Source organism: Odontesthes bonariensis, chromosome 23 (genome assembly GCF_027942865.1).
Source record: "Odontesthes bonariensis isolate fOdoBon6 chromosome 23, fOdoBon6.hap1, whole genome shotgun sequence".
Classification (NCBI taxonomy): Eukaryota; Metazoa; Chordata; class Actinopteri; order Atheriniformes; family Atherinopsidae; genus Odontesthes; species Odontesthes bonariensis.
In genome coordinates, this window is record NC_134528.1 from 18,995,406 (window position 1) to 19,018,321 (window position 22,916).

Here is a 22,916-nt window from a genome sequence, read left to right on the forward strand (position 1 = left end):
ATAATCGGTCAGTTAATTTTATTTAATTTTTTTACTTCATTTTTTGTATCGTGTTTAAAAAATACACGGCTTACTAATATATTTCGTAACTGTGCACGTAACATCAATGAATTCAGAGCCAACAGTCGTTTGAGTTAACTGTCTGCGCAAAGATGTTATATAAGAAGAGATAGAAATATAACTGTGATTATGTGAAGGAGCATCAAACTGTTACGTTATATCGCTGTAAAGGTTAAAACCAACATCGCGTTCATTTGTAGAAACCACAGTACATTTTAAGCATGAAGCTTACCTAAATTTCACAGGTAAAGCATTTGTGCGAATAATACAACTTTAAATTCTTTGTGCTGTAAACCGTAGTAAACGCTGTCAAGCAGCTAACCGGATGAACGATTTTGTAGTTATCCCCGATGGTTGAAAATACCTACTGTAAACCATGGATGTATTATCCATGCTGTAAACGCAAACCTCTAATGGATAAATGCGCAGTCGGGTCTTCCTTGGGGGTATTTAACCAAAGCCGGAAGTACAAGACGGATGACTGTTTCGCTTCGCTGTTTCTGGCTCGAGTAGGAGCGGGTGGTTTTTCAGGAGGGAAACTTTACAAGGTTTAACTGGACTCGAGCACGATTAATTCATTTCGCTTAATTACCAGAACCAGTGCAGCCATACTGAGAGGTAGGGATCCAGCCTAACCGTGGAGAACATAGCTTTGTCGTGGATTATGATATTTTACCCGCTTCACTTTGCGCCATTTTCGCTAGTTCGGCAACGCATAAATGTGCGCCTTTCAGCTCTGGCGTTCTTTGTCCTTTTTCTTTAATGTACTTTGACATGTCTTCATCGTAACGATTAATTTCACACCCTTGTTTGCTATCCATAAATTAAGAGCACTATTTAGTGTTGGACAAACAACAGTGAATACTTTAGTCTCCTCGTAAATTGTGCCCAAATCGAGTGCAGTTGCGCATTTTTGTGCTGCATCAGGCCGTGTCGGACGCTAACAGCGCCAGCGTCTGTTGAGATGTAGCACGATTCTGGCGCACATGAGTTAGCTTGTGAAGCTAACGGGCTAGCTTGCTAACTAAATAGCATATGTTGTCAGTTTGAGAGCGCTCACGTTGAAGTTAACTTTTCGCCGGAGCTTGGCGAGCACGTAACGACCGAAATGCATATTGTGACATTTTCTGTATCCATTCCATGCTTAACCACGAAGCACGTAAACATGAAAACGGTATTCTGTAATGCCTGCTAAGACAGCTAGCTCTATTAGCCCCCCAGATGTCTAGACTAAAACTCTACTTTTGAACAGGATTCTTCTAAGGTCACCGAGCACCACTTAGCATGATCTCTGCATTGTCAGAGCAGTGCCCAACTATCTTGGTATGAAGTTTGGAGTTACTGTGTTGCCCTTTGGTCGTTGCTAACCTGTTAAACATCTCAGTAATAGAGATCCTATTAAATTCCAATGGCTCGTCTTAATTTTATACATTAGCTGGCTTCGAATTGGACTGGCGTAAAGCCAACCCTGTAAAAGATGGGTAAAAAGTCACACTATTGATGCTTCATAGATCGGTTATAATCGACTTTATTGGTATTCAGGTGGTAATGGTCAACATCACACCAGTTCAGTAGTCTCTCCTCTCTACAGAATTCCCTCATGTACAGCAAAAAAAATGTGTGCAGGATCCCCTTGGGTATAAGCGGCTCCAGGGCACATGAGCGTGTTGCATGGGTGCTGCCAGGTTTTCAACTTCTAAAACGGCAACAGTCCTACTTTACATCCCTCAACAGAGGTTGCCTCATGGCTGCAAAGCTCTGGCCACTTTGCATCCGCAAACAAGGATGCAACAGTTTTGTGCAATCGTGCAAATTGTCTGTATTGGTTTGCGATGCCTTGGAATACAGAAATGGCAAACCCCTCTTCTAAGCCCCGTGTGCCAGTTGGATTCAATCAACAGGCCGAACGTCAAAGACGTTTCCTATAAAAAGCCTATAAATTCTGTGAACTGCCATTATGGAAACTAGGAGCGAAACGTTTGCTCCGAAGTGGCTCAATTGACTTTGTTTCCACACAATCGTCCTGACACTTTTTCTTTTGTTGCAGGAGTCCACAGATCATGTCAGGCATTGCATTGAGCCGGCTTGCTCAGGAGCGCAAGGCATGGCGGAAGGACCATCCTTTTGTAAGTAGTGTCTCAGGAGATCCATTTGTTGCAGTTTTACATAGCTTTATTTGGTTAGTGTACACTTCCACTGTAAAATGGTTTCTTTATTGGTTTCCTTCCCTTTGATTTATTTCTTTTTTTTAATTTTTTTTTTTCCCAGGGATTTGTAGCTGTGCCAACGAAAAATCCAGACGGCACCATGAATCTCATGAATTGGGAATGCGCCATTCCTGGCAAGAAAGGGGTAAAGTGTTCCATACTCTGTTTGCATGCAGCACACCTCACCATGGCGACCACTGATGAAGGAAACATTGATTTATTATAAGACGATAACACATGTAACAGACACGCAAAGGAATGTATTATAATGTGGGTGTGGTTCCACCAAATGGACAGAAAATGGCTTGGAACTTAAACTGGTATTTTTGAATGTATTATTTTTTTCAAACTTTGTGTGAATGTGACATGACTTTTCTCGCAAAGCTTATTTGTTGGGTCATATGTCTCCTTAGACCCCGTGGGAAGGAGGTCTGTTCAAACTGCGTATGTTGTTCAAGGATGACTATCCCTCTTCACCACCAAAATGTGAGTCGCTGCGTGTCTGTCTGTGTTTTCAACTTGAACACAATAAGGGATAAGTGTAGATGGTAAAGTGTTATTTGGTGTCTTTAAGAATAAAACAAAGTTACTTAGGTGCAACTGTTTATATCCTCCTTTGTCTGTATTTTGTATTAGCAGGCATTAGTTTTGTCCTAATGCTGGCGTCCCATTTATCTTTGTTCAGATCATTAAGACTAATAACTAACTAAACACTAACATACAGCAGCAGTAAAATCCAAAACAAAACTCGCTGTGATCCAGGAGGCACTTTGCCAAACTGACGCTTCTCATCAATTATGATGAAGAGTCACGGTGAGGAAGAAGAGCGTATCTCCTACCACAGGATTTTCACAGTAATTTTGAGGTATCTGAGCAGTTTTGGATATGCTTTGCATCTCGGTTGTGGGTGGCTGAATGCCCTCTTTTTGCCCCTGTCGAAGCCGTGTCAGACGGGCTTTTCCCTGTTAGTTTGGATTAGATTAAAAGGCTTACTCGAGACTTGTTAAACACTGCAGTGGCTGCAGCTGAATAAGCTTTTGCTAGCACTGGAGTCATTTAAATTTTGTCCTTCCATTGCAGTTTAAAGAATATGATGTATGTGGTGGATGATACATGTATCATTTGTTGCTCCGGTAACAAATTACAGTAGTTTGAGGATTTGAGTTTATCTAAAACGTAAAGATCGAATAACCCTCTGAAGAGCTTAATCGCTACTACGGTGCTGGCGTCTTGTGTAAATCAAAGCACAGTATTATGAATCGCACACAGTGTTGGGGCGCTATGGCACAAAGCTTGTCTAATCTAATTACAGGCGTTATTACTGGTAGTGTCTGAAAGTTTCATTAAAAATGACAATGAGTTATCTTGTATTTTAAGAAAAACGAAAAGGGAAGCCAGTGCCTTTCACTCGATGTAGAAATGCTCCGTGACTTGATAGAGTTTTGTTCATTATTTCAGACACTTGTCATGGATTTCAAACTCGATGGACTTTTTCCCCCTCCTCTTAGGTAAATTTGAGCCTCCGCTCTTCCATCCAAATGTGTATCCATCAGGCACAGTATGCCTATCTATTCTAGAGGAGGACAAGGACTGGAGACCAGCCATCACAATAAAGCAGGTTTGGATCACCAACCACGAACAGCCTTCACAACACTGGCCTCGCCTTCTTACCTTCAGTATTTTAGAAGATAAATATATACAGTATGTATACATCCTCTTTTTTTTTCCTGTTGCATACTATTTCTTTTCAGCTCAGCCTGTTCAGTGCAATGCAAAGTCTTGAGCTACCTTCATTTCCTATTTTGTATCCAAGAAGCCAGACTTGCTCTTGAACTGCAGTTCTCCCGGCCTCTTTTTACAGTTTTTATTATTTATTTTTTTCTTTTCCCATTTGGCGTTTGCTGCTTTTTATTTTCCATCCCGTCGTTGTACCTGACATTTTTTTAATTTTTTTTTTTAAGAGGATGTGTTTAAACCACTTAACACTGATTAATCATTTAAAGTGTTTAAAACGGGCACCTAACTCAGGAGGTGTTTTATAGACGTTTTTCTGCAATATACACTACTGACAAAAAGTTAGGGATATTTAGCTTTCGGGTGAAATTTATGGAAAATGTCAAAAGTTCAATCTGCAGTGCTATTATATCGTGAAAGTACGGCATTTAAAGCCCCTTTCACACTGCGACCCGCTATCTTAGCGGATCCAAATTGCACCTTCGACCCGCGTCGAGCAATGTGAACGCTTGGCGTGTTGGTGACCCGTGTCGCCAGAAACTGAGTTCAGGGGGAGTTGCCTAGTGGCAGAGCGTCACACGAAACACATAAAATGCTGGGCGTGTACAATGACGTAGGCACAAGCCATGCGTCGGAGGTAGGGTTAAATACACCTGTCTGCATCAAATTTTTCAAACAAACGATGGTGGGACACCTTGAAAACTCGTTTTTGCAATTGTATATGCTGTTCATGGAGATGTTACTTTACGGTGCGTCTTGCTGCGTGGGAAACCGCGCTCTCCCATCTTTCTCGCCAGCCCTCCCAGCAGAGGTCCATCTTTCACCGTCCCAGAAATGTGGCGGAAAATAACGTCCTCTGCTCGGGGGCTGAGGAGCTTGCGGACCTCCTTGTCTCCCCAGTTGGCCATATTAAAAAATGTCTCCAACTTGATGTAGGCTAAAACAGAGTAAAACTTGTCCTCACCTGTCGCTGTTGTTCTGAATCAGTTGTCCATTCTGTCTTTTAAACTCCTCACGTCACGCCCACGCCACGCCCACGTCCGACCCGCGTCGATTGTGTTCACATCAAACTCGGCTCGGCAAAAAGACTAGGGTCCGACGCGGGTCGAAAGTCGAGTTGACGCGGCAGCCCGGGTCGGCAGTGTGAACACAACAGCGGACACGCTAAATTCGCGAATTAAACGCGGGTTATTCGGCAGTGTGAAAGGGGCTTAAGAAGAAGCATGCACTGGTGATTTTTATCATCTCAAACAATTTATTGAAACAATCCAACAACAGTGGTGGGTGTACCACAACAAAAAATGTCAATGTCTCAATAACTTGTCACGTGCCCTTGAGCATCAATTACAGCTTGACAACGGCGTCTCATGCTGTTCACGAGTCGACTTATTGCCTGCCGAGGCGTGGCATCCCACTCTTCTTGAAGGGCAGCAATCGGGTCATTGAGGTTCTGGGGTACAGAGTTCCGAGCCTCTACACGGTGGCTCAGCTGATCCTATAGGTTTTCTATGGGATTCAGGGTCTGGAGACAGTGCAGGCCACTCCGTTTGAGGTACCCCAGTCTCCAGCAGCTGTTCCCTAATGGTGCAATGAGCTGTAGAATGGTCGTCCTTGAATATGAAATTAGGCCTGTGTTGATCATGCAGGGGCACAATGATGGATTAATGACGTTATTCAGGTAGTACGGGCTTGTCACTGTACCATTCACAAAGTGTAGGGCAGTTCTGTACTGACTAGACACACTTGCCCACACTGTAACACCACCACTGCCAAAGGCCCGTCTGGTGACAACAGTGGCCGATGCATAGCGCTCTCCTTAACATCTCCCGTCCAGCGTAAATGCTCCCCGGCCCATGTAAGACGATGACACGGTCGTCTAGCACGCAGACCACACTGATGTAAACGGTTTTGAATGGTCTGACGTGACACTTGTGTGCCTCTCACCTCCCTTAAATGTGCATGGAGTTGAGTGGCATTCATCATCTGGTTCCGGAGGGCAGTGTTCACAGTGTGGCATGTGGCCACAGGACGTCCACTTCTATGGCTTTCTGTGACTCTTCCAGTCTCTCCGTATCTCTGTTGCAACCTGCTGATGACACTCTGTGTCACTCTAAGCTCAGTGGCCACATCTGTCTGAGAACATCCTGTTGGAAGCCTTGCAATGTAATGTACTGTTGATCAATTGTTAGGTGTTGTCTTGGTCTCATGATGTCAAAATGTGAAGAGCATGATGAGGACGACTGTTTAAATACCAACTCTAATTGAACCAGGAAATGTATTGGTCGATTCATGGAACACCTGTTGGAATTTTGCCGTTAAGTTCCTTGTCAGAGAATAGCAACTTAGCAAAATGCACTGAAACACTGAACAGTTGGACATGAACATTCAAAAGTTTACAGAAGGTCACATTAAGTTCACCTGTAAAGGTTGGAATACATTTTAGGTTCATCCTGAAATTTCACCTGAAACCCAAATACTGTATCCCAAACGTTTTGTGTGTTGTGTGTGTGTGCGCAAAAGTGCAGCTCCACCCATCGTTTCTTCATAACTCTGTAGCTGAATGTCCGTATCTAAAGGGTTACTGTTGTTTCTAGAAAGCCTGGAAAAATCTAATGTGCAGCCGACAATCATGTCGTTTGTTTTTTCTGTAGATCTTATTAGGTATCCAGGAACTTCTAAATGAGCCAAATATCCAGGATCCAGCCCAAGCAGAGGCGTACACAATCTACTGGTGAGTAACTTGGACATATTCCCATCTGTGTTTTTCAAGCATGACGCCAAACTCTTAAAAGTAAAGATGTGTCTAGAAAAGGCGAAGGAGGTGAACGTTCAAACAGTCCGAACCTCTGTTTTGACTCAAGTTTAGTTTCTTCAGGCATCAACTCAATATCGTGCATGTGTGAGGGCTCACAATAGGTCCTAGTTGTTTCTTTCTAATTGATTTGCCAAGAAGCTGGCAAAGCAGGGCTTGCCGGATAAATATGGCCATTTGTGCATGTTCAGTGGGGCAGGCTTCTTTACCAACCTTAAACAGGAAGTTGACGAGACCTTTGGAAGGTGGAAATGTTTAGGTAGAAGCATGTTTGGGTGCTGCAAAACGGGTGTTGTTGCTTTAATAATGCAGTAATTTTCTCACATTTATGCTGATTTTATTAAGTTCTTCAGCCTTATTACAGTTTGCCTCACATTGAAGCAAGCATATTAAAGAAAATAAGGGAAAGCGGTGATTGACAGAAGTTTCAAGGCATGCACATGATGATTTGTGTGTACTAGGATACACTTATCACATTTATGTGACACTGCGTAAGACATCACTCCACCATACTGACCTTTTTTCTCTTTTTTTTTTATTTTTCTTCCCCCCCCCCCCCCCCCCCCCAAATCCCTTTTAGCCAAAACAGAGTAGAATATGAAAAAAGAGTTCGAGCACAAGCCAAAAAATTCTCCCCCTCGTAAAGGGCGAAGACCTGCTCCGCTGCGGCAGAAGGAATGGGTTTAACAAGAATCACCTCCCCGCTCAGTCTCTCAATGAATGTGCTCCTCTTACATCGGGACTTGCTTAAAGACTTCTATTTAAACTCCACACATTCTATGCCATCCGTTCTCCTTTCACCTATCCATTTTTGTTCTTAATTGCCGGTTGGCACATAATGCCAGGAGAGGGTATGGGTGCTTCAGCACCCTGGTAATTTCTTTTTAAACATAATTGTCTTATGTGGTGCAAGGGACACAGCTTCCGTTTCATCAACTCCGTGCAAGCGGGCTGTCATCCATGTTCATGGAAGGAAATGTCTTTTTGTTTTATTTTACTCTTTCACAGGGTCTCTTCCTTTTGTTTCCCTCTGTTTTCCATAAATTTAATGTAAAATTAGCTTATTTCATTGTCAGTATTTCAACTGCTGTATAATGAATGGCACTTTTATACTGTTGTATCTCACTAGTGTCTAGATGGTTCTGTCTAATTCTTTTTTTTCCCCAGGTTTTCTATTCAGCATGCTGTAATATACGATAGAATCTGCTGCCTTGGCTGTCTTTTTGTTATTCAGAGTGTTTGCTATGGAATAAATAAAAATGGCCACAGTGACTGAGGCAGGTAGGCTTACTTCTGTATCAGACTTTAAGGTTATATGGTGCTTTGTTCATGTATGTGTTGGCTTAATAATAAAACTTTCTACAAAATTCTGGATTTTCTTTATTGAATGCGTAACGTACATACTTCATCTCGCCCTATGTTTCAGAAATATTCAAATATCGCAGTCGATATTTTGATACAGGTTTTACACACATAAGCGGCGGCTTGTTAAGCGACTGGCTAAATGTATAAAGTGAAAACAATATAATTTACTGTTGATAATTGCATTGGCCTGTAAAACTGCTTTATGTCAAGTTTTAACTTGAACTTTTACTGTCCATTTGAGCCACAATTTTAGGCCTCTGCAACCAAGTTGATGATCCCCATTTGACAGGGTTCCGTTTTCAGGCTCTTGTTGTGGTCTGCTGCAACAGACCCGGAATGCTGGAAGCGGCTCAGGGTGCAGTAGTCGTTGCGGTACCACCGGGGCTCCTTCTCCAGGGATGAGTCGCTGCTGAGCCAACAGCCTGAGTCCTCAGCGAGGCTGCCTGACTGGGAGCACACGGGCAGAGTTTCCACTGAGCTCCCCTGAGCTGACAGCAGACCCATGTCTGTGTACAGGAGGCCTTGGAGGTCGGCATTGTACGGTGGGCCAGGTATGTTTCTGTATTCACTGCCATCCATTGTCTGCTGTTGAAAGACGGGTGGGCACATATGCTGGATGTCGACACACTTTATCAGGGTGTTGATTTGGAGCGTTTCCTCCGCTTTCAACATGCCTGCTGTGTTTTCTTGCGTAATGACCCAGCTCTGTAATCACACGGATGGTCAGGGGCAATGTCGTGACCTGGTGTTTTTTTTTTTTTTTATCCTGAAAGGCTAAACTTACCTTGAAATCTCCCTGGCAGTCTGTGTAAAGTGTGTGGAAATAGGGAGCTGGGGTTGGAATGTAGGTAACGCGCCTCCACCTGTGCACACGGGGAACATCAAAATCAGACTTTGACAACGGAGCTTGTTTTTGATCGGTGATCTGAAGAGTGAAAAGCTGAAAGAGGGCCTTACTTTTTTACAGAAGCGTAGCACAGAAGTGACATGAGTATCACCGCCACAGATAAGGCGCCAAACACCACGCGCAGTTCAAAAGCGAACATGTTTGTTGGGAAACCTGTGCAAGGACAGAAGGGGGTAGGAAATACTGCAAAAACCTGACTGACGGTTCAAAGAGTGGCATTTCAAACTGCGGATTGCGCATGTTTTAGTAAAAAAACAAAGTGAGAAAGGATGAATACAACAACATACAGATTTCCAGATGATTATTTCTCAACAAGCTGCCTTGAAACGTATTATTTTGATTAATCTCGTCTGTATCGTTGAGGAAACTCACCCTTCTCTGCTGGCTCGGTCCTCCAGGAAACCTCAAAGGACCACTCGCTCCACTGTCCCATGTAATGGGCCATGTTGGGACTGGACCGCACTCGTGCAGCATACGTGGTGTCTGGCTCAAATTTCTCATCATCCACGGAGTACTTTTTACTATCCGTTTTGATGTCATGGGTGACTACCTGAAAGAAACAAATCCGGTTAATAACGTGGCCTCGATTCGTCTTATTTACGTATAAGACTAAAGGGAATATAAACTATTTTAATAACGAATACACTGAAGTTAATGAAAATCCAAAACATACACCAAAGAGGTTCTTGTGGTGAGGTGGATTGATCTCTACATGTCCATGTACATATAATCTGTAATTTTGCTGACATACACCTTTTTTTTTTTTTTTCTTTTTTTTTTAACAGATATTCTGGTCTGTATCCTGCAGGTCAAATAAAGTTTTCATCCACCCACCCGCTTCTTAAAGAACAAAACTTGAGCCATCATTCTCTGTCATTATATCTTGGTTCTTATACTAATCTCACCTTGTGTTTGTCCCCGGTTTTGTAGAAGTGCAGCTGATACTGCAGATTGTCCATCAGTCCGTTGACGTGGCTGTATTTCTCGTAGGTGCTCTTCCAAATGAAGTGGTGTTGGCTTGAATTGTGGCTGATAGTGAGGCAGCATGGCGCGTTTGGTTTAACTGTTGTAAACACCAAGGGGTTTTAATGAGCACACGCACACTTGCTCTGTGTATCCAGCTGTAAGAACAGACTAATTGTGTTGCTTACTGTTTGTCACAGGGGTATAGTCGTCATCCAACAGCTCGCAGGTGTAAGACCCCTCATCTTTGCTGCGACAAAGTGAGATTTCGTAGGCATCCATGTCCATAAATGTGTCTAAATCATCTGGCCCGTCAGTTGATGTTGTCGTGGAGCAGAAATAACCCTCGGTGGTGTTTGTCAGCTCGCACACAAATGTCTCTCTGTGAGGAGAGGAGAAGCAGTAATGAGAAAGGCCAACATCGTCTTCATATTAAAGGAGACCCATAGTAAGTAAGTAAAAGTTGCCTCACTGTTCAAATGTCTCATTGAACGTGAGCCAGTGGGAGCTGTTGCCAAATGAAGTGTTTTCTGAAGGTGTCATGTTCAAGGAGCAGTTGATGGTGAACAGGAAATCGTTCACACAGTGAAGATGGAGATTTTCACCTGAAAAACATGTGGGAGGTATTTTTTATGTAGTTTGTGTGAAGTTCTCCACAATTATACAGTCACTGTTTAAATGGAGGCTTGAACCGACCTTATTCACGCTACGTGTCAAACCACTTCACAACAAGCCAAAGATTTGTGGGCCTTCGCATATTTGTCTATTATAGCCTTTCAGACATCAGCACACACGGTAAGTGTTTGGTGAGCTTGGCTGTTATTAATAGATTTATTTAGGTGACCAATAAAGGACTGTACCTAAATAGCACTTTTCTAGTCAACCATTCAAAGCCCTTTAACACTACAAGACACATTCACAGCACATCATAGTCTGGGCAGTTTAACACAGTCAATGGATGCATTGGTCAGCAATGAGGTTCTGCACACTCTTTTTTTTATTTTTTATTGACATGATCATTTACTGGCATTAATCCTTAATGATGTAGTTCAAAAAAAAAAAAAAAAAGTCTGCTATGAACAAATATTGCCCAGTGAGCAATAAGAGTTTAGGAAGATTCAGCCCACTTATTATTTTTCTTTCATTTAATTGTTTTTTTTTCAGTCAACCTGTGGTTTCGCAGAAAGTTTTATATCTTTTTTTTTCTTTGCACCCATTGCCAACTTTAAAGTTGCTTTAGGTATCTCTTTATTTATCTATATTGGCAGTGGTCGCTTTTCACATTATTGAAGTGAGCGGTGTAAATGGGTGAATTCCGCGGCACCCTTCCTCCTTTTTACAATGCCTTGCTGCTGTGCTGTCCATCCAGTACAGAGAATACTTTGACATTTGACTATTGGCTTTTCGCAAACAAAAAGGAAACAAGAAAACATTAAAGATCTATCACGCAGGCAATATACTGAGGATATGATATGCAATTCAATGTTTTGCACATTGACATGGCGACCGAAAGAAGATACATCTTTGAAATGATAATCTAACCTGTGATCGAGTCTCCTTGCAGCCACATGATGTTGGTTGACTTGAGCAGAAACACAATCTGCAGCAGCACCTTCAGCCTTGCCAGAGGAAGCTGATCCATCGCTTCAGTCACCCCAGGAGTCACCTCAAACCTTTGTGCCAAAACTTAAGTGCAGACTGAGAGAGGGCGGTACCAGTCAATGTTTTCACACCAAGGGCAGGACTTTGCTGGAGGAGGATGCGCTCTTCTGAGAGCTGCTGAAGGTATGTGTGACAGGGGCTGCAGTTTAAAAAAACAATGCCAAAGTGAAACATCACAGTCTATCATGCTGAATGTTAACTCCGCTGGATGTATTTTTGATGTAATTTTGTTGGGCAGTGGTACAGTTGGGTCCTTTCAGCCTGTTGTTTCTGAAATAAAGAACTCTTAACTTTATTAAATCCTGATATGCTCAGTGAAATGAACTATATAGATCAATTCTATGTGCTCATGAGATTTCTTCGGTTAAACAGAAGCTTGCTGAGTAGAACTGGAAGAAATTCTTGTATCTGTTTGTGAGAGCCATCTTGATTATTGACCTTATCTGATAAGCTAATGAAAAATGGAGGTGCAAGCGAAGCTAGACTTGCTGCAAAACCAAAAGAAATTTTTCACAAACATTCCTCACAGTCTGCAACTGAGACCGTCTTTGTGCGTCCTTTATATTCGCCAAGCTCAATAAAACCTGCGGACTAGCCATGCAAAGTCAAGTAAATTACAATTTAGAAAGATCAGTAAAATTATGCTTTCATTTGCTATGTATCAAAATCTAAACCTGCACCTATAAAACTTTGATTTAATACTTTGTTATTCTTTTAAAACAGATTTCATATTGTGCATCAATTGTCTTTTGACTCCTAAATATCCCTCTCGTGAACATGTAGCAAACACTACAATCTTTTCTGTAAATCATTGTTTCACCCATCAAAACCTCAGTTTGTTTCTAGCAAAAAGTCTAGTTTCAAAATATCCCAATTGCCACTATTTACAGTTCACCTGCTTTGCACACAATCTTTAGATCTTTTTATTCCTACTCATCACGGCCACTTTTTTTCAGTAATGTTACTGGCAAATGGTGTTTGTTACAGACGTAGCCCAACTAATGAGCCAGGCCTGTCATGGGTTGCAGATGGTACGCACACACAAACACACGAGCTACGGCGCTGCAGTTCATGTCTGCTGGTCATCATAGGCTGCTATTATGATGTGTCATTGATGTAGACGGAGTGAGACATCCCATATTTTGGCATTCGTTTTGTCTGTAAGCACTTGAACACTGTACTTCTTTGTCAGGTAAAGCAAACCCCTAATGCCTGGTGGCATGCTTTTCTGATATTTCAATACTGGGACACACTGATTGTAGTGATTATTGTGCAAGCTACAAGAGTGTTGCGCAACATGGCAACGTCAGAACACTGACAGCAGATCAGCTGAATGATGGTTGGTTGTCGTTGAGATTCTGTTAAAGATAAGAGGTGAAAGTGAGGCCCACGGCTTCCTTTAAGTTTTTTGATAACATAGATTTAGAGATTGGCAACTTATACACTAGTAGCCTGCACCCCCCCTGCTTTAGGCTGAATATTGAGCATGAAGTACTTTTCTAAGTCCCCTTTTTTCAGGCTTTTACATTGGGTTAACATATCCGATTAAGTGGCTTTCATTTTGCTGTTGGCGTCTCCAAGTCAAGAGGGAGTGATAACGCATCACCCTCATCACTTCATCTTTTGTGGAGTTTGTTGCAGCTAGTTGTGCAAAAAGGCAATGCTCTCACAGCTCAATTTCAAATCCAACCTTTTTTTAGTCTGAACATTTGTACAGGAAGCACGTAAACCCACGTTATCACTAAAACAGTCAAGTCAGTTTTACAACAGACGTTTCAGTTTTGCTACCAAAAATATCTCTTCACTTCTGACCATCTTCCTTTACCACAGAGCATTAGTGGGGTCTATTCTTATGAACTGAAACCCGTCTTGACTTCTGTCCCCATCTGTAAAGCTGTGTGACCTCGGGTCGAAAATAGGTTCGAGATCAGCAGTGATGTTCTTGTGAGATGGAAACATTTTTTACTTTTTAACGTTGCGTAAGAGCAGAAATCCTGACCTGCAACTTGTTGCAATGCTTCTCCATCTGATATCGCAGTTGGAGCTCTTTTTTTTTTGTGGTACTTTGATAAATATGATTTCCTTTTCAGTGATAAATACACTGACATGATATGGCTCGATGCGCTAAAATTTCACGCAATAAACCTGGTAAAGATGTTAAAGGACGATTGTAGCAGCATAAAGTTGTGAATATCAGGTTTAAGGGCACATCTTAAACACAGTGTGACGCATCTGCCAGATTAGAATGATTTTTTTTTGTTTACAACTGGAAAAAGAACATTAAAACGAGTAAATGTTAAAGATAAACACTTTTATTAATAAAATTCACCAAGTGGACACTTAGACTTGTGCTGCACCTTCAAATATTGCATTATTTCCATTCAATATTTCACTGGTAGCATTGAAATATTTTTCATGATTTGATTACACAAATCTTTTACACATCTGGCAAATTTGAAAATACTCATGTACTTAAATGACTTAATTCCCCCCAAAAATATATCGTGACACTTTGTAAGACATAAATAAATACAGAATGCAGTGATTTGCAAATCTCATAGACAAATATTTTACTCGCAATAGATTAATGAGAACATATCAAATGTCAAAAGTGAGACATTTCCCTATTTCATGAAAAATTCTGAGCTCATCTTGAATTTAATGGCAGCAACACATCTCAAGAAAAGGTGGGAAAGGAAGGTGTTACTAAAAAGAGACATGTTGCAACGAATTAGGTTAATTAGCAAAGGGTCGATGAAATGGGGGAGAAAAAAAAAAAAAAAAGAGCACCTTAGAGAGGCAGTCTCAGAAGGAAAAATGGTCAGATGTTCAGCAATCTTCCATAATCTAGAAGGAGCAAGGAACACGGCAGGGAATATCGCTGTATGTCGGTGATTTTTGAGCCCTCAGGAACGCTTTATTAAAAACAGACATGATTCTGTTATGGAAATTACTGCAAAGGCTCAGAAATACACAACAGAATTTACTGCCTCTAACTTGGGGCCTATGAAACTGGCAACTTGCACCTCTGGAAAGGCATCATCAATACTGAAAGATTTACACAGGCTTTAGAGCAACATGTGCTCCCTTCCAAATGATGTATTTTCCAGGAAAAGCCTTGCATAAGACAATGCTGAACCGCATACAGCACCCATAACAGCAGCATATCTTTCTAGCAGACAAATCCTTGTGCTGGAGTGACCTGCTGTCGTGATCCGTCATGAAATTTAGAGCAGCTAGAATCCTATACCAGACAAAAAATGAAACTTTCTTTTCCCAAAGGTCCAGCAACTGGTCTCCTCAGCTCACATGTTGTTTAAAGCGGAGGAGACGCTACACAGTGGGAAACATGGCCCCGTCCCAACTTTTTTGAGACGTGTTGCTGCCATCAAAATCAAAAAGTCCTGATATTTTTCCTGAAATAGTAAAATGTCTCACTTTGATATATGTGAGATTTCCAAATCATGACATAGTTTCTGTTTATATTTTACACGGCGTCCCAACTTTTTTGTAAAAATCAGTTGCAAAACATGACAAGACCTAAAGAAAGTCTCTACTGAAGTCTGTCAACTTTTATTACATCTTCAATGTGTACGAAGTGTCATAAAAATGACTCTGTGTTAAATTATGGGTATATTTTTATTTGAACTTAAAGTGATACTCCAAAGTAGATTCAACCTGGGGTCATTTGAACCGTGATATCCAGCCAAGTAGCCCACCCGCAGTTTTTTCGATATTGGCAGAACATCAGCTGAGTTACTGAGTTATCCCGAATAGCTTAGTACAAGGGTTAATGGATCCTGGTCCGTATCTCCAAAATTACCACACTAAAATCACATGCCATGACACCAAACGTCTACAGTAGTACAAATATGGTCTGTACTCACCAAACGATGCATTTGGAAGTTTGAAAATAGTCCAGGAGTTTATTATTATCAACACAAGCCTAATAGCTTCTCTGCAGCTAAAGCTGCGTCGACGTCACTTCCTTGATCTGGGAGCTTCAAAGTAAGATGAGGGTTGATCTACTACTACTACAACAAAGCAAGGCTGCTCAATTTCTCCATTGATAAAATAATTTCACAACTCTACAACATAAAAAATTCATTAAAAAACATGTAGAATATAGCATATACTTTGTTGTCTACAGTAGTAGATCAACCCTCATCTTACTTTGAAGCTCCCAGCTCCCAGAAGTGACGTCAACGAAGCTTTAGCTGCAGAGAAGCTATCAGGCTTGTGTTGATAATAATAAACTCCTGGACTATTTTTAAACTTCCAAATGCATCGCTTTGTGAGTACAGACCATATTTGTACTACTGTAGAAGTTTGGTGTCATGGCATGTGATTTTAGTGTGGTAATTTTGGAGATACGGACCAGGATCCATTAACCCTTGTACGAAGCTATTCGGGATAACTCAGTAACTCAGCTGATGTTCAGCCAATATCGAAAAAACTGCGGGTGGGCTACTTGGCTGGATATCACGGTTCAAATGACCCTAGGGTGAATCTACTCCGGAGTATCACTTTAAAATTCATTTGTAGATCAGAGATCTAGTTAAAGTTAAGCTCTAGAGGCACACCAGCATGGGTCACTCACAGGCCAGTTTGCCATCAAAGGACGAGAGAGTGATGGCAAAGGCTTGGAGGGCACACATGGGAAAACTGTAATCCATGGAGAAGACATCTTCTGCCACACGGCCAAACTGCATCACTATGTAATCCCCTGTAAAAGACATCAAGGGGCCAATGAAAGTGTCGAGGCAAACATTAAAGACCATGTTTTAAATGAAGAGAGAGAATGAGTCATATTACCGTTGTCAGGGTGGATAATCTGGAAGTTTTTCACAGAGGCCTGGGTTACACGTCCGTGGAAGTTTAACACATACGACTGAGTCTGTTCGTTCCAGCTCGGGGATTTGTTCACCAGGGTAACCAGTTTGTCTGTTGTTCCGTTGGTATGGCGTGCCAGAAGAGTTTCACTCTCCTAGAATCAAATGAAACATCGGCTCCAACATCAGAAATATGTTACTCTTAACCAGCATTATCACAGTTTTTTTTAACTGAGCCATTTAAACATACATCTTTTGGACGGATTGACACTCTTTCATCATTCTCCAGCATGCCAGGAATGATCACGGTCATTTTCCTTGGACCCTTGAAACCCAGCACGTTTGTCTCCTGGAACATCATGAACAACTGTTTTTTACAGGTTTCCTTGCTGTTTATACTGTGTAAAGTAGGGTGTATTTTTGGGACTCACGTAACATATGGCTGCCATTTCTTGCCGCACTGTTTCACACTCTTTGATGAATGGTTTCTTCTCAGGGTTTTCACCTCCATCATAGACCGTGAACTTTGTACCAAGAACATTGGACCTGAAAAAAAATCCGTCCTATTACATACATGAAACAATGGGATGTCTGTCAATGACATGGTAGCATTGCCCTTAAAATGTACTAATGTACATACTAATGAGGAAAATGTTAAATGAGGTAATAAACCATGTGAAAAGGTCGTTTTACCATCAGCACACTTAAAATTTGGAGTAGTTGCTCCCCTGCTGCTCTTGGACTTGCATTGAAATAATGCAATCTTAAAGCATACTGACTTAACTTTTCAGAGCTCGAGGCTACCTTTATCTTTTGTCTAGGACCCTAAAACAAAAACCTGCGCTGCCTTTTTCTGTTTTCTAGGTTACACATTATGTTGTAAATCAGCAAATATTATATCTTATTAGCTCTTATTAGCATGCTAACACATTGACTGTTAACAAGCAGTGCTAAAAATGATAGCGTCGCTCCAGCTCATCATCAGCATGTTACCATTGTGATTGTGAGCATGTCACGTCATGCTCACTCTGGCATTTACCAAGAAGCACTTCTGAGTTCAAAGTTCAAATATTTTTGCTGTGGTCAACCTTTTTTTTTGCTTTGATTCTGCAAATTTTCAGCACAGTCATTTTTTTCATATCTAGATTAGGTTCATATCTTCTGTAGGATTTGTGGCAAGTTTGGAGTGGGCCACTGGTTAACTTAAGAAGCTTATGGCAACTAAGCGTTATATCACAACCCTGCTTCCAAAAACATTTGAACACAGTGTTTAATTAAAAAAAAAAAGAGATTACAAAAAAATCTGTAACTAATTTGTGTATTTTGTAATGTTTATTTGTAGGGCAAAGGCGTCGTATCAAATGCTGAAACTGTCATTTTGAAATGGATGCCTGCAACAACAATAAAAACAAATATATGGATTACAGAAAGAGCCTCCCAGACAGGCCTAATCTGAGCCCTTCAGACGTAAAGATGGGAACGAGTTCACCATATGTGATAAACGTTATGCATAAATATCTCGACAATTTCAGTGGAATATTTCAGTTGCAAAGAACTTCATGACATCACATAGTATCATTTTATGATTCACAGAATCTCTGTATGCTAGCAAAAGCCTGACAGCAAATTCTACACAACTATTATATTCAGGCAGAGGCAGCTGCATTAAAAACGGATACAGTAATGTATTTGGTGAACAAAGTGAATCACTGCATCCAAAAATACAAAACGAGATAATATGATACAAAACATTGCAGTAAGTTATGATACGATGTGATACCAGACAAAAAAAATACAACTTTACTGGCTGCTCACATTGAAATTCAGAGTTCATTTACAATGAACTAATGTGAAAAACTGTTCTGTGGTTCTCTGTTAATCCAAATCTGAAATGTCTCTGTCCCCAACAAGCAAAGGGATCAGCGGGCTTGTTTTCAATTCACAGTTTAAAATCTAGCATTTATGTTGGTATTGGGGGCTGCACGAGTGCAGGTTTGGATCATTATACATTGACATCCGGAGGATTTCTTTTTCAATTAAATTTTACGTGCATCATATAAAAGTCTGGACGCTAAACTGGTCAAACGACCGTTCCAAACGTGTCAGCCACTAAAAAAACAACGTGAAATGAAGAAGAAAACAAAGGAGTATTGTTATTAGAAGAATTAATATGTGTAGTTGTAAACATGCCTGATCTGTCCCAGCTTCATCTAAACTTGTTGCGTTGTAGGATTCAAAAGGTATGTGTGCCAAAAATGATTTGATTAATCCCCTCTTTTACCAAGTATGAACAAAATTGTACCTCAGTTTACCGATGTAGGAGTTTGTATCTCTGGATAGATTTGTTGGGTCAGTGGAGATGAGATAGTTCGATGTTTTGCACTTCTTCCTTTTTCTGCCCGCCATCAGAAACACCTTAAGGTGACACACATGAAAGGTGAATTGTTGTCAGAGACAGAAAACAGACAGAGCTTAGGTAGATTTGTGACAGCCCAAGAAACGGGACGATGTCCCTTTGAACTGAATCCAATGTGCACAAGAAGTGCCGACCCTTTTCCCGTCCTCTTTTTCCATGTGCAGGTAGTAGGTGGGGTAAATTCCCTTCTCCATGCCTCTCCTGTCCCTGGTGACCCTGCACTGGATCGTCACGTCTCTGGGAGCAGGACGCAAGGCAAACTTCTCAAGATCCTCCACCGACATTGGAGACGTTGTCTAAAAAATGAGAAAGAATGGATTTTACTGACGCTGAATGGTGGCAACTCAAAATACGGTAGATACTCATAAAGATTGTTTTTGACAATGTCTGAAATGGATTTTTAACTTGTAATGTCTCACTCTTTCATTGTATTCACTGTCTGATGATGATGTGTCCCTGTAGTTGGAGTTGAGTGACGCTAGGCTCTGCGTAGTTTTCTCTGCTTTGTTTGACTTTTTTCCTTTTTTCTCCATATCTTGGATTTCCTCGTCTTTGAGCTCATCACTTATTTGACACCTGGCTGTGAACAGCAACATAAAGGCATTGTTCTTTGCTTTAACTTAACATCAATGTTGACCCAACACCATATTGGGCCAGATCCTCACTCACATGTGTCCAACTGTTTTTTCTTCATAGGTAATGGAGAAACCTGGAGCTCCTTGTCCTCCTCATTGTCACTTTCATCACAGTTGTCCGTTGGACTTGCCTCCTCCACCACAGATTCTATCTCGGGGTTCGAAGCGTCCTGTAAATGCTTTTCTGCAAAAGTGGAGATTCTCAAATCATGTAAAGGCTCAGCAGCATAATGTCAAAGCTTAACGTGAGGCATCTTTGAGTGACAAGTACGGAAACAAGACACATGACATGACAGTGTTAACGTCTTTGTACTTTTACGCTCTTGTTTAGTTGTTTTGTTTGTCTTCTGTGTGTCAACGGATTCTTTAACTTTGTCCTTCTTCTTGATTTTTTTCTCCTTTTTCTCCGTGTCGTTCTCCTTTTCTTGCCCCTTCTCCTCCATCTGTTCACCTTCTAAAAAAGGGAATTGGCGGTTAATAAGTGTCTTCCAGTTTTACTTCAGCATACTTAAAAGCAAAGGACGGTTCCAACCCACTTAGTCCCCTGTAGTTAACCACACAAATCTTACGTTTGACTTTCTCTTTTTTCGCGTCTTTCTTCTTTGTCTTTTTTCCCTCCGCCGGGGCTTCGTTCTCTTCGTCGAGTATCACCTCAGGCTCTCTGTCAACCTCCAAGTTCATCCTCTTGGGAGTACCAGGCTTCTCTGAAGATGTCTCATCTGATCCCAGGCTTGTTGTCACGTCGCCTTCGCCCAGAGTGATCTCATCCAGGGGGTTATCATGGGCATGTTCAACCTGATCTTTAAGAGTCGAACAAAAGAAAAAGCTTCTATTTCTCATTACTGAATTGAAACTACTGAAACTGGCATTACCTTTTCCACTAAAAGAAAGTTTACAGCTTTTCTACAGGAACAAAATGTCAAATAATTTGAATACGAACCACTCAGAGAGGTACTGCTGAGTGACTGGCAGATCAGCAGAGGTGTCTCCTCAGAGCTTACGGCTTTGTGCTTTCGATTCTTTTGGCGAGTATCCCAATTGGCCACCACCATCTGTGTGTCGGATCTTTTCTTTTGCTGCTTTTTCATCAAAAGGGTGCGCTGTGGGAGAGTTGAGAATCATTTAACTTAAGAGAAAACCGTGTGTATTACTCAATTATGATGAGAAAAAATAGCATGTTAACAGCATATAAAAATAGCAACCACTCTTCGGCTCCAGTGAACGCTAAAGAATTGGCAACAAAGAATGTGTCTTTGCAACAGGGAGCTACTGACAAAATTTGTAAAGAAATTTTTACTTTGATTTCTGTTTTAAGTAGTCACAGCACTGGTTCCTTCCTTAAGTTGTCTTTTTATATGCTTGAAGGATTATTGACTTAGTATTAGGTGGTTTGACAAACAAACAAACGAAAAAAAAACACTTTCTTCTGAAACTGATTGAGTCCTAGGACGAGACTGAAGAAGAATCCAAAGACAAACTTCAAAAGACCTTCAGAAAGCCTGGAGAACTATTGATCGAGACCACATTAAAAGATTATAAGAAAAGTCTGGTTACTGTTACTAGGAGGGCTCTGAATGGGATTACGACTGTTAGTTTGTTTTTACTCATATACATACATTATATTATTGTATCCTTGAAGATGGTGATCCACTCAATTTGAAATGCAGGATAGACTTATTATTACTGATTACAACTACAACCATGCCTAAAACATGGGGTTAGTATGATGCACATATCAGCATAATGTTTCTGCTTTAGATTATCTTCCAACCTTTATCATTTTAAGCACTCCTGCTGAACTTTACTGGAAATTAAACAACTTGTTTAACCACTTAGTCTTTGCTCCAATGTCAGCAGAAATGATGATAATTACACATATGTTTGTGCCTGAGGATCACCACTGGAAAAGAATATGTTATTAAATCAACAGAGTAACACTGAATTGGGAGTCGTCCAAAGTGCATTACAATTCTTGCAAGCAAAAACAAGTCTGGGCTGTTTGCTACGTGATAGATTCATCATCTTTACCTGGTTGTCCAGCTTCTGTTGTCGCATGTCAGGGTCCTCCATACCTTAGCAAAGACTCACAGCTAATTACAAAGGAAACGGTGGAAAACCAAGGGAACAATCTTTTCAAAACAACAGATGAAATCCGCCCTCAGGGTTCAAGGTGAGCACATTTAGAAATGTTGATTTTTGTCCCAAAAGAAGCATCACCCGGAGCAATTAAGTATGGAAGCGGGTGTTTGATTGTGCCACCCAGCTCCATCTGCCAGTCTGTCCACCTGCGTGTAGCAGAAGGCAAAGTGGATTAAAAGGGGATAATGTTCTTAAACTACACTGCACAGCTCTGTCACTGCGGACAGGCAAGCTCTTGAACAAGGCAAGCTTTCCATGGCTGCTTTATAGAGATGCTAAAGCCTGCTGTTACAACTGAAACGTAAGGGAAGAGACACAGAAAGGTGGTGCCATTTCAACAGTACAACCAGTGTTTTTCAGCCAGCTGTGTACTGTACATCACTTACCTAGACGTGAGGTAAATACGAAAGCCGCTGAAATTTGCTTCGAAGCACGTGCCCTCAACTCATAAGCTTAGTGCTATTTGTCTCCTGTTTGCACAACACAACTCGCGGAAAGCCATTTAAATGGTCCATGAAAACAAACGGGACAGCCAGAAGGTGACTAATAGTGGACCACGCCGCGAGGTTTATCTCGTTACCATGGATACGACTACCGTGCAGTGATGGAAAGGAGTGAGACTGAAAGGAGCCAACAGTTGAGGAAAAAATGTATTATTCAGCGCTTTAGCATTAGTTTGTCCATTTAGAAGAGTTTGTCTTTGTTTACTTTTGTTAGCATAGCAAAATTATTTGATGTTTTGCCGCCTACTTGTAGCCTCATGTCCAACATACGCAGTCAGTTGCTAAAGTGAATTGTGCCAGTTCAGGCCACAACACATGAAATTACCAAACAAAAAAGATGTGAATGAGCATTTAATGCTGTATTTTCTTAAACATGTTGTTATGTGACGTCAAACATCCCTAAAATACTTTATTGCATCTTTACAAATGTTTAGTTTCTTTGAAGTTTCCTTCTCTTATTATGTATATCATTTAGCACCAACTGATAAAAAAAATTGTACAATTTTTTGCGAGTTTCAATTTATTTACTTTAATACATATATAAATGTATGTTGCCTACTGAAGGGTTCACTTATGTTTAAAGAGGTTGATAAATAAAAAGGATTAATTTTATTGTAACGCCACTTGAAACTCTCTTGTGTCTAATATTTTCTAATTATTATTATTAATTTATTGATTTAT

General features: G+C 41.0%; 3 protein-coding genes across 4 annotated transcripts; 1 reads left to right on the forward strand and 2 right to left on the reverse strand.

The window, feature by feature from the left end:
* Nucleotides 1–419: 419 nt before the first annotated feature.
* Nucleotides 420–8,180, forward strand: ube2ib (ubiquitin-conjugating enzyme E2Ib). The gene is made up of 7 exons (XM_075457552.1): nt 420–678; nt 2,108–2,186; nt 2,329–2,412; nt 2,681–2,753; nt 3,776–3,885; nt 6,653–6,732; nt 7,394–8,180. The coding sequence occupies exons 2-7, from the start codon at nt 2,121–2,123 to the stop codon at nt 7,455–7,457; spliced, it is 477 nt and encodes a 158-aa protein (XP_075313667.1). The 5' UTR covers nt 420–678; nt 2,108–2,120; the 3' UTR covers nt 7,458–8,180.
* On the reverse strand, nt 8,181–11,723 carry LOC142374045 (interleukin-21 receptor). Its single transcript, XM_075457546.1, has 8 exons — nt 11,591–11,723; nt 10,521–10,653; nt 10,237–10,430; nt 9,991–10,148; nt 9,458–9,635; nt 9,136–9,238; nt 8,963–9,041; nt 8,181–8,883 (listed from the first exon to the last, which is right to left on the reverse strand). The coding sequence occupies exons 1-8, from the start codon at nt 11,688–11,690 to the stop codon at nt 8,428–8,430; spliced, it is 1,401 nt and encodes a 466-aa protein (XP_075313661.1). The 5' UTR covers nt 11,691–11,723; the 3' UTR covers nt 8,181–8,427.
* Nucleotides 11,724–16,229: 4,506 nt separating this feature from the next.
* Nucleotides 16,230–22,276, reverse strand: LOC142373915 (uncharacterized). 2 transcript variants are annotated; one of them, XM_075457386.1, is made up of 13 exons: nt 22,119–22,276; nt 21,622–21,665; nt 20,534–20,693; nt 20,163–20,393; nt 19,907–20,047; nt 19,628–19,777; nt 19,378–19,538; nt 19,093–19,254; nt 18,845–18,957; nt 16,974–17,088; nt 16,793–16,891; nt 16,526–16,697; nt 16,230–16,436 (listed from the first exon to the last, which is right to left on the reverse strand). In XM_075457386.1, the coding sequence occupies exons 2-13, from the start codon at nt 21,661–21,663 to the stop codon at nt 16,303–16,305; spliced, it is 1,680 nt and encodes a 559-aa protein (XP_075313501.1). In that variant the 5' UTR covers nt 21,664–21,665; nt 22,119–22,276; the 3' UTR covers nt 16,230–16,302. The 2 variants fall into 2 exon arrangements, with proteins under 2 accessions (XP_075313501.1, XP_075313500.1); XM_075457385.1 differs by having other exon boundaries at nt 21,622–21,878.
* Between the last annotated feature and the right edge of the window lie 640 nt (nt 22,277–22,916).